At 47.0% G+C, this 14,492-nt stretch overlaps 1 protein-coding gene across 1 annotated transcript; it reads left to right on the top strand.

Moving 5' to 3' along the window:
* The first annotated feature begins 9,370 nt into the window (after positions 1–9,370).
* Positions 9,371–11,297, top strand: LOC136475456 (cytochrome P450 89A2-like). The gene has a single exon (XM_066472927.1). The coding sequence runs from the start codon at positions 9,488–9,490 to the stop codon at positions 11,033–11,035; it is 1,548 nt and encodes a 515-aa protein (XP_066329024.1). The 5' UTR covers positions 9,371–9,487; the 3' UTR covers positions 11,036–11,297.
* The last annotated feature ends 3,195 nt before the right edge of the window (positions 11,298–14,492 follow it).

Genomic DNA, 14,492 nt, shown 5'->3' with positions numbered 1-14,492 from the left:
AATTCAACTGAACTGCTATACTACACTTGGTGAATTTTGAACTGCTATACTACTGATCTATGATGCTTTTGGTGAACCGTAGCATTTGAATTCAATTCTTTTTGCTGCCTATGATGCCAAAGAAATTTATGACAAAATTCTAAGCATATGCCACTGCCTATGATGCACCTTGCCTTTAAACTAATTCTTAGCTAAATTTGTGAGAATTTTGAGATGAATTGGTCACTCTGCTGCAATTTTGCCAAATTTGATATAATTTGTGAGAATTTTGAGATGAATTGGTCACTCCCTCCTATACTACTAGTATACTACTACTACTGCCTACCTCTACTCCCTCCTATACTACTACTAGTATACTACTACTACTACCTACTACTTTCTAGTAGTATACTACTACTAGTATACTACTACTACTGCCTACTACTACTCCCTCCTCCTCTACTCCTCTACTCCCTCCTATAATACTAGTATACTACTACTACTCCCTCCTCCTCTACTCCTCTACTCCCTCCTATACTACTAGTATACTACTACTACTGCCTACCTCTACTCCCTCCTATACTACTACTAGTATACTACTACTACTGCCTACTACTTTCTAGTAGTATACTACTACTAGTATACTACTACTACTCCCTCCTCCTCTACTCCTCTACTCCCTCCTATACTACTAGTATACTACTACTACTGCCTACTACTACTCCCTCCTCCTCTACTCCTCTACTCCCTCCTATACTACTATTCTACTACTGCTGCTCCTGTTTTTGATTTGTGAAAGGTTTTTGTTTAATGGGGCTGGTTTCTTTTTTGGCATATGCAATGATGAACTTTTAAACTTATTACTGAGGCAGTGGCATATGCAATGATGTGAACCCTTTTATGCTGAGGCAGTGGCGATGATGATCGAGTGCCCCCGCTAAACTAGGATGGCTTGTATACCAGATACAAGCAACCAGTTTAAAAGCGATGTGATGACAATGGGGCAAATCTGAGCCAACTACTACTACTTGACTACTCTAGTACTACTCTACTTTACTACTCTAGTACTACTCTACTTTACTACTCTATAACTGTGTCTATACAACTGAAATATGTATTCATTGTAGCTTTCCAATGGCGTAGGAACTGATAAGCGAATGGCACGACCCTACCCCTAGTGCATCATCATCAACTAGCCTCGAGAGCCAAGTGTCCGTGACCCTGAGGTGAACAAAGAAATGTTGTACAGAGGACGAAGATGATCCGACCTACCAACCGAGGGACGACGAAGTTGAAAGTGTGTGGTCTCCAAACCCTGAACAGATGCCGGTGGTGCCTCGAGAATTGAATTTCGAGGAGGAACAAGTCAGTGACAAAGAACCCCCCGCTCCATCTCCAACCACTTCAGGCAAGTCTAGTGGTCAGAGGACAAAGTTGAGAAGGGGGGAACACGGGAGGCGCCAGAGGGAAATCCACGGCGAAGTCCATGTGATCCATGAGGTGGGACCAGAGGGAAACCCGTTGTCGCCACCCACGGTCCTTGCCAAGTTTAGCAACTAGGGAGATCACTTGGGAGGAGTGGAACAATGTCCCGGTCGACTACAAGACACATATCTGGGGTGAGGTGACGAGGAGCTTCCATTATCCCAAGGACGCCGATCTGAACAAGTGTAGGGAGTGGGCCATGCACGTGGTAGGAAGAGCCTTTAGAAACTTCAAGTCCATGCTAACCAGGTACTACCTGAAGCTAGGCAAGTCACCCTGTGTCAAATACACTATGGTGAAGGAACATCACTGGGAAGAGTTCTGCAAACAAAGAACAACAGAAGAAGCAAAGGCAAAGAGCGCCAAGTTCAGCGCACTCACGAAGAAGAACCTACACCCCCACCACTTGGGCATGACTGGGTTTGCTGGTAAGAGGCCCCAGTGGTGGGAGGAAGAAAGGGCTAGAGCTGCCGCTGGGCTTCCTGATCCGTACGATAGTGTAGACTTGAGGGCTAAGGACTTCATCTATGCCTGCAAGCCGAAGAAGCTCAAGGAGGGCGCGAGCAAGTTCAATGAGCCCAAGTTCGAGGAGGTGGAGAGGGCTCTCATCGAGGCCACTAAATCCAAGGATAGCTTCGAGGTTCGTAGGGGCTAGGACTTGCTGACCCTGGCACTAGGAACCCCCGAGCACCATGGCCACGTCCGTGGCATGTCGTCGAAGATGAGCTGGAACTCAGTGGAGTCATGGCAATCCGACACTGCCACATACCGGTCAAGGCAGAGGTACAAGGAGGGCATCTTTCAGAAGGGCTATGATCAAGGCGTGGCCAAAATGATTAGTCGGTCCATAAAAGAAGCCTTCACAAGCAGTGACCCAGATATGGTGTCAATGAGGTCATAGATGCTTCGCCAGGCTGGCGTGGCCATGCCTCAAGTTCCACAAGGGCAGACACAAGGGCAGCCACTGCCGATGATTGAGGATCACCCAAGGCACCCCGTCGATGACATCCGGCAACCCATGCACGTCCACCTCAACATCCCGTTCGGTAGGGCGAAAAAGTTGACCGTGGGTGAGGGTTACATGCACCCCAAAGAAGATATCAAAGATTTCAACCAAGACCAGATCCCTACCAACTATGCTGCTGTGATACTTACATGGTATGCGACCCAATATGAAGAATTTGAAATGGAATATCCAACTACACAAGGGGTAACGATCCTTGGAGCTGCCATTGGTTCCAAAGTCCTATGGAACAAGGACGACATAGAGATCATTCTCTCGACGCCGACTTCTACACCGATGGCGACACCAGCATCACAACCATCCATTACCGGATCTTGTCCCCCCGATGATCTGAATCACGGTAATAGCGATGACGAAGGCAATGGCGGGGATGACAAGGGAAGGAAGTCACCCCGAGGCACAAGCCCTCACCCTTGTTCTCCTCCTCCAACAACAAGTCCACCTCCACCTCCTGACAGTCTGTCTAAGGGCACAAGCAAAGGATCGGGAGGCACGGAGGAACCAGGGGCAAAGACACCGCCTGCTGCCATTGCAAGCACAAGCCACTATCCTCCACCGCCGATGAAGACTAAAGGCGACCAAGGGCATCTCACATACTCACTTGAGTTCGAAAGGTATGGTAGCGGCGAGCAAAATTTGCTAATAACTTTTCTTTGCCATAATATGGTACTAACATTTCTATCCCAGGCCGAGATCACCTTTCCATCTATTTCCTGAATCGGATGACTGCCCCAGCCATTACGAGCATGGGAAGTTCATGATAACCAAGGCCCAGCTCATCGACGAGGAAAGGTGGGAGACAAGGAGGTTTTATCTCTGGTACATGGAAGCGGCAAAAGCTGGCCTGCATGGTTTTCTAGTCAAGGTTGTGGCGGAGTACTTCCACTTGCCCGGCAATGATGTAGAACTCTCCGTGGACTTCCATGACATGTACAGACTACTACGGGAACAAGACCTTGACATCGCCCAAGTCACCTTGTTCTCTATGTAAGTGATGAATTATGAGTTTCACATATCACCTGCCTTTGAATCGGTCAAGACTACTTATATATGCCATGATGGCTTGTCCTTGCAGGTTGATGGCCTATATATCCAAGGAACTAAAACTTGATGTTATCTATCTATCTCCAATGCATATTGCTCAAAGAGTCATCAATGGTTACCACCTAGATGACAATCATCCAACCATGAAAGACTTGACCAAGCGACAGAGAGAGGCGCACAGGAAGAAACTGATGGACAATGAGAAGTTGAATATTTCAAGGTACATACTAGGAGCAATGAAGAAGATCAGGAGAAATGGGTGTATCGTAGCTGCCTACCACTTTGGGTAAGTCGAAGACATGCCTGTAGAGATAAGTGGGTAGCTAGCTAGTATTATTATTTCTCGTCGTAACCTGTATTTTGTTTCAATGGCACAGCCAAGGCCTCGAGGGTCACTGGGTTGCATTTATCATCTACCCTCAGGATGGCAGGGCCTGCGTATTTGATTCGTTGAGAATGCCAAACTTAAAAGGGTACAAGGCCTTTGAAGATTGCCTCAGAGTGTAAGTGACTGAACTGTCTTCTTATATGCGTTCTAATGCCCTGCCTAATACTAGTACATTTCGTATAGCGCTTATAAGGAGTACATGAAGGATCCTAAATGCTATGATCGAAGAATAGAGAATTTTAAGGCTAAGCATAAGAACCGCATCAAAATCAGACGCAACTTTCTGGTAAGTATTTGAAAGGTTTAATTGTGCTTTCTGTTTATAAGCGTTCTAATGCCTGTATTCTAATGCTTGTGTATCGATCATGCAGTGTGCCAAACAACCGGTAGGATCACAAACATGTGGCTTCTACGTCTGTGAGTACCTGAGGGAGTGCAAGCAGTACAGCAGCAGTTGGAGGGTGCTCAAGAATAGATTGAACTGGTGGAGAGACGTGCAGAGCACCCAACACTCCTTCAAGCAGACAAAGGCGGACATATGTAAGTTTGTCTTAGACAAATGCGTGCTTGAAGGGAGCACGTTCTTCAATGAGAACAGCTAGCTAGCGATTTTACCGAAGTACGAGAGGCTGAGGAAATGGCCCACGATGATGCGTCCGTAGGATTACTCCTTAGGGCATGTATAACGACTTTAATATATAAATGTAATGAATTAACGATGACAAGAATGACTAAGTGAATGTATATATATGTATATTATCTCATGTGTAATGCCTGCATACTTTTTAAGTTTAATCTGTGAAATCTGGATGTGATTTGAATTTGAATTTGAATTTGAAGTTGAATTTATATGCCTGCTGTATTTTTTTAATTCAGGAAATAATTTACCGAGGCGGGCAAATAATAATGCCCGCCACGGCTAACGAACATAACCGCGGCGGGCCACGAAAGGTGTCCACCGCGGTAAAATAATTTACCGCGGCGGGCGGTGCAATGTGACCGCCGTGGTAAAAGTATATTTACCGCGGTGGGCACGTTACACCGCCCGCCGCGGTAAATCGGTTAACCGCAGTGGGCAAAGCCATCCGCCGCGGTTAAGCCACGATTTACCGTGGCCTCTAGGCCACGACGGACGGCTTTGCCCGCCGCGGAAAATAAAAAATGCCCGTCTCCAGTAAAGTTTGTGTAGTAGTGATTCTCCATAATTAAATGTCTCCACGTTTAATATCTCCAGGTTTAAGATGCTCCATAATGCAATATCTTGAACATATTCTCTGTAAACTCGCCGACCAACAACGTTCTCACTTGCGTTACCAGAAACAGCCCTATTCTCGATCTCACTCCTACACGTGCACGAGCGCCAGCCCTCTACGTTATGGGTGGTCGGTAGTGGCTCCTCGGCAACGCCTGTGCTCTTACGCATACACGGGTGCCAGCCACTCCATGCTATAGAGTTTGGGCTAGTTGGGGCTGGTGATGCGATACAGAACCACTGATAGGAAGTTACTCATATTTAAAATATGAACACTTCATACAAACATAATGTTTATCTATTCCGCTCTGTTGCCTTCATTGCCGAGTTCATATATTTATTTTTACATCATATACTACCAATTCTACATATTTATTTCGTAGGGGCATGACTTGGTCAATGAGCTTATGCTCAGGAACTGAACAAGATGATCATCGCCCGAGTGGTCGAACCACCTATCGGATGGACTTCACCGCGCAACCAACTGGTCAGACTGCTCGGCACTCACTCCTGTTCGGCGTTAACTTCGCCACCGACCAGTGGGTTGGACTACTCATCGCATGGGCTTCATCGCCAGCCACGTTGGGGACTCCTCGGTGTTCGGATTCTTCGTGCAAGCATCATCATCTAAGCTGGGGACTCCTCGGTGTTTGGACTTCTCCGCCGATCAACTGGTCGGACCGCTAGGTTCATGGACTTTATCGCCGACCAGTTGATCGGACCGTTCAGCGTACACTTCTACTCAGCGCTCACTTCGTCGCTGACCAGTTGGTTGGGCTGCTCGGTGCTCGATTCTTTGCCAACCAACTGGTTGGATTGTTCGTTGCTTCATCACTAGCCACGCTGGGGACTCCTCGGCATTTGGATTGTTCGTCGCTTTATCAATAGCTACGCTGGGAACTCCTCGGTGTTTGGATTCTTCGTGCAAGCATCGCCAGCTAAGTTGGGGACTCCTCGGTGTTCGGACTTCTCCGCCAATCAACTGGTCGAACCGCTAGGTTCATAGACTTCGTCGCTGATTAGTTGATTGGACTGTTCGGCGTTCACTTCTCCTCAGCGCTCACTTCGCCGTCGACTAGTTGGTTGGGATGCTCGGTGCTCGATTCTTCACCAACCAACTAGTCGGATTGTCCGTCGCTTCATCGTCCGCTACGCTGGGGGCTTGCCAGCCACGTGGGGACTCCTTGGCGTTTGGATTATTCATCGCTTCATCGCTAGCTATGCTGGGGACTCCTCGGTGTTTAGATTCTTCGTGCAAGCGTCGCCATCTAAGCTAGGGACTCCTCGGTGTTTGGACTTCTCCACCGATCAACTAGTCGGACCACTAGGTTCATGGATTTCGTCGCCGACCAGTTGATCAGACTGTTCGACGTTCACTTCTACTCAGCGCTCACTTCGCCACCAACCAGTTGGTTGGGCTGCTCGGTGCTCGATTATTCGCCAACCAACTGGTCGGATTGTATGTCGCTTCTTCGTCAACTACGCTGGGACTCCTTGGCATTTAGATTGTTTGTCACTTCATCGCCAGCCACGCTAGGGACTCCTCGGCGTTCGGATTCTTCATACAAGCGTCGCCAGCCACGCTGGGGACTTCCTTGGTGGTCGGATCTTTCTACGTCTCATCGGTGTGCTATCAAGTTGCTCCATGCTGTTCGGATCAGGGTGCTGATCTTGGGCAGCACGTCTGGGGTCTTGATACGCATATGATAGATGACATTAGCAAGCTTCAGGCTTATTTTCTTTGACTTTGCTACAAGATTTATTTCTTTATCTTTCCGCAGGCTTGGGGACTAAGTGGCTACACTTCACCTAGCGGTGAATCTAGTGCTCTTTTCTTGATTTACCCTCCTTATTGACTAAGTCATGGATGATTCCTCGCAAACGGAGTCTACGTGGCTACACTTCGCCTGGAGGATTTTTCAATTTTTAACTGAGCCCCTTACATCCTTTTGGCAAGCCTTACTTGGCTAAGTCCGAGATCGATTAACCTGTTAAACTGGTCGGCTCCAACTTTCACCGCCTAGGTCACCAGTTTAACTGGTTGACTTCGACTTTCACCTCCCGGGTCACCAGTTTAACTGGTTGATTTTGACTTTCACTGCTCAGGTCCCTAGTTTAACTGGTCGGCTACGACTTTGACCGCCCAGGTCACCAGTTTAACTGGTCGGCTTCGATTTTCACCGTCCAGGTCGTCAGCAAAATTGATTGGCTTCATGTTAAACTGCTCGGACTTGATCAAGACGGTGTCGTCAAGCGGATACAAAACGCTCGGGGACTAGCTGTGGGGATATGACCCCCGGTATCCATAGGACAAGACATGGGCCACATCACTAGGAGAGGTCCAGCCCATAAGATCAAGGCCTACGGTGCTCAGCTCTGGTCAGCATGCACCACAAGGCAATCAAAAGAATCTTGAAGATAAAGAAGGATTTGTCCGGGTATGATAGATGTTGTATTCCTTATAAATACTTATCATATAGCCGAATAGATCTAGATCTAACCGACTTATAACTCTGCCCCCAAGACTATATAAGGCGGGCAGGGACCCCCCCTCGAAATCATCTCATTAATACAAACCAATAGAGCAGATGACGTAGGGTTTTACGTCACATCGATGGCCTAAACCTGTATAAATCTTATGTCTTGTGTCTCTGTTACCATCTAGTTCCTGATTATGCGCACCTCTGCCAATCAATCTACCTTAGTGGAATACCTCTCGGAGGATTGCCGAGCATCTTTTGTCGACAGTCTCATGGATGGGGCCTGATACAAGTGAACAATGTTATAAGCTGTTACCGTCTTCTAGTCAAAAACATTTTTATTCAAATGGGACACATTCTCATTGTATGAACATCTTTTTTCATTTGATTGTAACTTTTTTTAGATAATGGATTGTAACTTTTTTTAGTGTTGCAATATTAACAATCCTAAGTTTTTGTGGGTATAAAACCAAATTCCAATGGGAAAACACGCACAATACATTTCTCTAGTCCAAAGTTTAGTTGGCTAATAAAGTTAAAGACCAAAACTTTAAACCACTTCAATTCACTTTTATGTTAAAAGTTTTTTATGAGGCTATCTAAACTTTAGACACTACCTTAGACTCCCTGTTTAAGCCTCGAGAGCTAAAGTGATCCAAAGTTTAGTGGGTAAAATTTTAGACCACGGATCCAAACAGGGCCTTAATCGTTTAGAATATAGATTCAAGTTGTATATTTTAAGACTTGCAGTGGCATGTGTAGAGCGAGTTGCCAAGATCTTTAATTTTTGGAGTAGGGAACTGTTTTGACAGCTTATAGGGAATATTTTTTTCCACGGTTATATAGAGATATAATAATAAATAATGTACTCTTTGTGCTCTAAAAAATACAATTATAGAGCAGCTCGATCAAGCTATTTTAAGTTTTAATCGTACTAAATATGTATGGCTATATTTGTCGTAAAATATATTTTTATAATATACCTAATTGGAGTCTTAAATGTTGATACTATATCTAAAAACTCAGTGAAACTTAAGTTACTTTGATTCTAATAAAATCTAGAATTACATTGTTTCTAGAAGGAAGGGAGCACGAGCACTTACTGCTAGGTGCTCTGAAGTCGTCGTGGATGACTTGGCCTGAACTGTGGTCGAAGAACAGTCCTGCAAGTGGATAGATAGTTGGCCTCTCCGGTCCTGATTTATACTATCTTCTTCTTCTAGAGAAACGCGACAATTTTCATGGATTAGTTTCTTGCCTTTTTTTTCTTTCTTCTTTTCTCAAGGCACATATTTCGCCACACGTACGTTCGTCTGTTTCCTGTAAATTTTGGAGGAAATTCCTGTGCTTTGAGATAAATACCATCTCCGATCTCTATCGAATATCGATGTATGTGGCCTGTGCTCGCACTCTTCTTCTTAGAGCAAGTATAATAGCAGGCTGTAAGCCGACTAAATACTGAGGTGGAAGAGAGAGAGGAGAAGCAGGCTGTAAGCTTACAACCGGCTTGACATAAGAACTAAGAAAATTTGTGAGAGATAAGTGAGCCATATATTAACTGTAAAGAGCTAACTACTGTATGAATAGACTAAGAGAAGGCTACAAAAAAAAACCTTACAGCTAGCAAGCCGGCTGTATTATTAGCGTGGCTCTTACTCGACAACGATGCTGCCAAGTGTACGAGATATTTCTTTCCCAACGGAGCAGCAGCAATTTAAGGACGGTTGCCATGCGTTTCCAAGCGCCGATAACGTCGCGCGCAGAAATCAAATCAAATCCCGGAGGCACCGCATCGGCCACCGGCAGCCACAGCAGTCCCTTCCCTGGCGACAGCAATGGAGACGACGGACTCCTCCTCCTCCTTCACCTCCGGTGCTACTACTGTCGTCATCGCCCTCGTCTCCCTCTCACTGGTCCTCCTCGCCCGCGGCCACAAGAACCGCAAGGCCGGCACCGGCCGCCTCCCGCCGGGCCCGCCGTCGCTGCTCTTCCTCGCCAAGTTCCTGGCGCTGCGGCGCTCTATCTTCGACCTCGCCCCGCTGCTCCGCGACATGCACGCGCGCTACGGCCCCGTCATCTCGCTCCGCCTCGCCCGCACGCTCGTCTTCGTCGCCGACCGCCGCCTCGCGCACCGGATCCTCGTCCAGGGAGGCGCCACCTTCGCCGACCGCCCGCCGCTTGTCGACCCAAGCAGCCTCTTCACCGCCGGCGGCCGCGACGTCAGCTCCTCGCCCTATGGAGCCTACTGGCGCCTCGTGCGCCGTAACCTTGCGGCCGAGGCGCTGCAGCCCGCCCGCGTCGCCCTCTTCGCGCCCGCTAGGCGGTGGGCGTGCGACGGCCTCGTCGACAGTCTACGGAGGCAAAGTACCGGTGAAGACGACGCCGGCGGCGCTGTCACGTTGCGGCCGTTCCTCCGCCGCGCCATGTTCGAGCTGCTCGTGTACATGTGCCTCGGAGAGCGGCTGGGCCAGGACGTGCTCGAAGAGATCGAGGACCTGCAGCACCGTGTGCTCCGGTCCGTCACCACCTTCCCCATCTTCGCCTTCTTCCCCGCGGTCACCAAGCGTCTCTTCCGCAGCCGGTGGGAGGCCAACGTCGCGGTGCGGCGGAGACAGGATGAGCTGTTCGTGCCTCTCATCCATGCCACGCGCGGGAACGACGACCCGCCGTGCTACGCGGACTCGCTCCGCGCGCTGCGAGTGCCAGATGAGGGCGACCGCCCGCTCACGGACGCCGAGATGGTCAGCCTCTGCTCCGAGTTCCTCAACGGCGGGACGGACACGACGGTGACGCTGGTGGAGTGGATCATGGCCGAACTGCTGAACCACCCGGACGTGCAGGCCAAGGTGCACGAGGAGGTGATTAGATCGTCGCCCAATCCGGCAGAGCACGGCGGCGGCGACGTCCAGGTCCAGGCGATGCCGTACCTCAAGGCCGTGGTGCTGGAGGGCCTGCGCCTGCACCCACCGGGACACTTCGTGCTCCCTCACGGCGTACGTGGCGATGACGCGGACGTGGGCGGCTACACGGTGCCCAAGGGCGCGGAGGTGAACTTCCTAGTGGCGGAGATCGGCCGCGACGAGGAGGTGTGGACGGCGGCGCGGGAGTTCCGGCCGGAAAGGTTCCTGGATGGCGGGGACGGCTGTGGCGTTGACATCACTGGCAGTCGGGAGATTAAGATGATGCCTTTCGGCGCTGGGCGGCGCATGTGCCCTGGCTACTCGCTCGGCATCCACCATGCTGAGTACTTCGTGGCGAGGATGGTGCGGGACCTGGAGTGGCGCCCGCCGGTGGATGGCGCGGCGGTGGACATGGCGGAAGAGCTAGACTTCACCGTCGTTATGAAGCAGCCGCTCCGTGCACGCATCGTCGCTAGGCATTAGCTCCACGTGGGATGTGACGCATCCATGTCTAGAGTGGAGTGGAGTGGAATGGCAGTGGAAAGTGGATGGTGTGGCGTCGCCGCCGCCGCGTTGGACATGGCGGGGAGGCACTGGATTTCACCGCCGTGATGATTTGTGAATCACCGCTCCGTGCATGCTTGCATCATCACCATACATAGTAGCTCACTGGGTCTTTCTTGACTTCTTGTCAAAAAATAAACATGAGATGGGTTATTATAAAGAAAAGGCCAATAATATTTATCACGTTTTTTCGACGAAAAAAGAATTATATTATATTAGATAATAACTGGGGTACATCAACATATTACCAGCACTCTGTATTACACAAATATCCAGAAACTGATTTTCATCTAAATTATACTCACGCTGTGAATAGCTCCAAATCTCAAAACCAAACCTATACGACGCTTTGCAATATGGATGACCGCCAGACAAACACTCGGCAAAAGACCTGAGAACAGATGCCCAACGAATGACGGCCAACTTCATGTAGCCGGAGTTGAGAAACTTCTTTTTGGTATCTTACTTCTTCTTCTTTGTGCCACCGAAGAATGAGGTAGACTGATCTGAAACTTATTCTCCCTGGTCCTTTATCGTGGCCAGATCTAACCACAATAAAACGGAGAAAAAATAGAGAAAATTATTCCATGGCTGCAACACCATCTCTACCTTCATATCGCCGTCCTGAAATAAAAGTCTCCATATCATCAAACCAGTGAAGATGCTGACGCCGTAGTTGTCACCCTCATCTTCAACAGAGCCGGCATGAAGAAAACGATTCCACCCTACTCTCTCGCCGTCGCCAGAGAGAGGAGGAGGAAATAAATCCACAAAACCAAAAAACTTGCATGGAGAGACCCTAACCCTAACGACTCGATCTACTGAGAAAACTTATGAAAAACGATGGATCCTCACTCCCTCCGGCCTCCGGCGATATGCCAGAGGGGGAGGGAGGGGGGCCAGCGACGGTGATAAGACTCCGTAAGGACGGAAGGGAGGGGGACCAAAGTTGGTTGCGACTCGCGAGACCCCATTACGAGTCCTTCCACCGATTATTTATCACGTTATGTAGCATTTTATTCTTCACAAGCAGGACTGAAGAGCATGTTAGAGCGTCTTCAACAAATTACCTACCATCAATCTACCCTATACTCCTAAACCTATATACCCGCCCCATATGAACAGCAACAGTTCTATGAACAGTACCACCTACTGTGACCAATACCGACCCTGTAAACAGTACGGCCAATATGAACAGTGTTTCCCTGTTTGTAGCAGTGTTACCGTTACACAACAGTACGTACCCTTTAACCATTAACGCCATTTTATCCATTTGCAACAGTATAAACCTGTTTTCAAAAAACACTTACCCGTTAACAACAGTACATAACCTTGAAACATTAGCAGATAAGCAGTACTCGACTACTGTACCAACCCATGCTCCCTCTTCCTTCCAATACAGGACTCCGACTACTGCAGCGAATGATTTTTCCCTTTTCTTCCCCTTTTTCTACTGCTCTCTTCTTTCCATGCTACGTACAGTTTTTTTTAACTTACTGTTGTTTTCCCGCTACTTTTGCTCTCTTCCTTTCCAAATGGTAGACACTCCAAAACAGTGCTACGTATTGCTTTTTTTTAACTTACTGTTGTTTTTCCGCTACTTTTGCTCTCTTCCTTTCCAATGCTAGACACTCCCAAACAGCTAATGTTCTTTTTATACTAGGTTAGACCATTTCTTTCCTAAAAAAAGGTAATTCTTTTACATATCAAAGCAGGCCAATTCATTTTGTGCGAAATATTGAACAATACATTCTCCACTCATATTTCTCACTGTTATCGCCCGCGGCACCGCGCGGGGCCATGGCTAGTTTCCTAAAAATTTATATGAGTGGTCTTCTATATTACTCATAGGGTATCATTTTCTCTTTCTTCAACATATTTAGCCTCTTCGCTTGTTGGTTTCATCCAGGGCTTATCAGCAAGCCAATAGTGTTTTTCTCTCACAACAAACCAGCACTAGCCGGGCTTATCAGTCCAGAAAACAATCAGTGAACAGGCTCATTATCAATCAACACATTTAAATTTGATATAGAGAGGGTGGATCTCCTACGTTTAAGGGACGGGAGTATCTTTTGAGCAATTACTTAAAACTTTTAGATATCATGATATGATAAGTAATAGTCTATATTGAAGTAACCATAATCTCTTATATTGTATTTTTTTTGGTATTATGGATGAGATAAGTAATCTGTTAAAGATGCTATTAAGAAAAAAAGTTAAACGACTAAGTGGTGGTTCGGGAGATAGAGTGGCAAGGATGGTTCAGGAGCTAGTGCCATGGCTGGCGGTGAACATGACGAAAGCATCAGGCTTCATCTTGCATCGTCGCTTGACATTAGGCCAACTTGATGTATGTGTTGGTATCTCATAAAAGAAGCCTTCTTAACCAGATCATGAAAATATGGATCTACAACAAAAGACTTAAACAAATTGAGAGACTTAGACAATAGCATTTTATATCTCATATGTAATTAGCCCATCGATTTCTCGACATGTGAGAGCCCTCACAAAGAAAAGCGAACATCATTCAACTTTGTTAAAAAAAATCACAAGTAAAAATAAATGTGATCACTTCATGCTTTTTATAAAAAATGTGGTAGAGAGCACATTACTGATGATGGTTCTGTAAATTTTTTAGAAAGGCTTGATGCGCCAGGAAGTGTTGGCATGATGATGCGCCAAGAAGATGGGATAGATAGCAACAAAAGGAAGATGAGTTGTTCGTAATGCATCATAATGAAAGCTTGGTGTTCGCCTACTACAAATGGTACCACCCATCCAAACTTTTCTCTCCCCTTCTCATCATCGAAGGGGGATCAAGTGCTAGGAGAGTGCACCCCTTAACCTATTCCTCGGTGTAGACCTCCTTCCGGACAATGAGTACTTCTAAAGCTTAGCACTTAGCAGCAAAATCAGCCCACAACTTTTGCTCTTTGAATGTCAAGATCCTACGGAGTTAAAGACGTCGGGTTGTAAATGAAATCCTAGATGTTTTCCTCGAAGAGTTATGGGGATGCATGGGTTATCTTCTATGCAGTAGTGTCTTATTAAAATACTCACATTTTTTAAATACTATACCATACAAACAGGACTTTAGCCTTTGCTTTTTTAGCCCCCTCGAACAAAGAAAAAATAGAAAAATTCTAGAGGATTGAAATCCTACCCCATAGGAAAAAAATAAAAAAAACATTTGGATTTAAGGTTGGGTTCGTATATATATATATTTTTTTATAAAACTCTTATAGAATGGCTTGTTTCATAGGAATTTTGAAGAATTATAAGAAGGTTAAACCTCATGAAAAACTTCTTTTCTGTTACATTCTTTTATCGTATCCTTATGTTTTTCCTTGTTTAATTAATCTTGCGTTCTAAAGAG

Source organism: Miscanthus floridulus, chromosome 8, assembly GCF_019320115.1.
Source record: "Miscanthus floridulus cultivar M001 chromosome 8, ASM1932011v1, whole genome shotgun sequence".
Lineage (NCBI taxonomy): Eukaryota > Viridiplantae > Streptophyta > Magnoliopsida > Poales > Poaceae > Miscanthus > Miscanthus floridulus.
The sequence above is the reverse complement of the archived record's forward strand: the minus strand, read 5'-3'. Positions and strand labels throughout refer to the sequence as shown.

Excerpts from the sequence above, each read along its gene's own strand:
- LOC136475456 (XM_066472927.1), top strand. The coding sequence starts at position 9,488 with ATGGAGACGACGGACTCCTCCTCCTCCTTCACCTCCGGTGCTACTACT.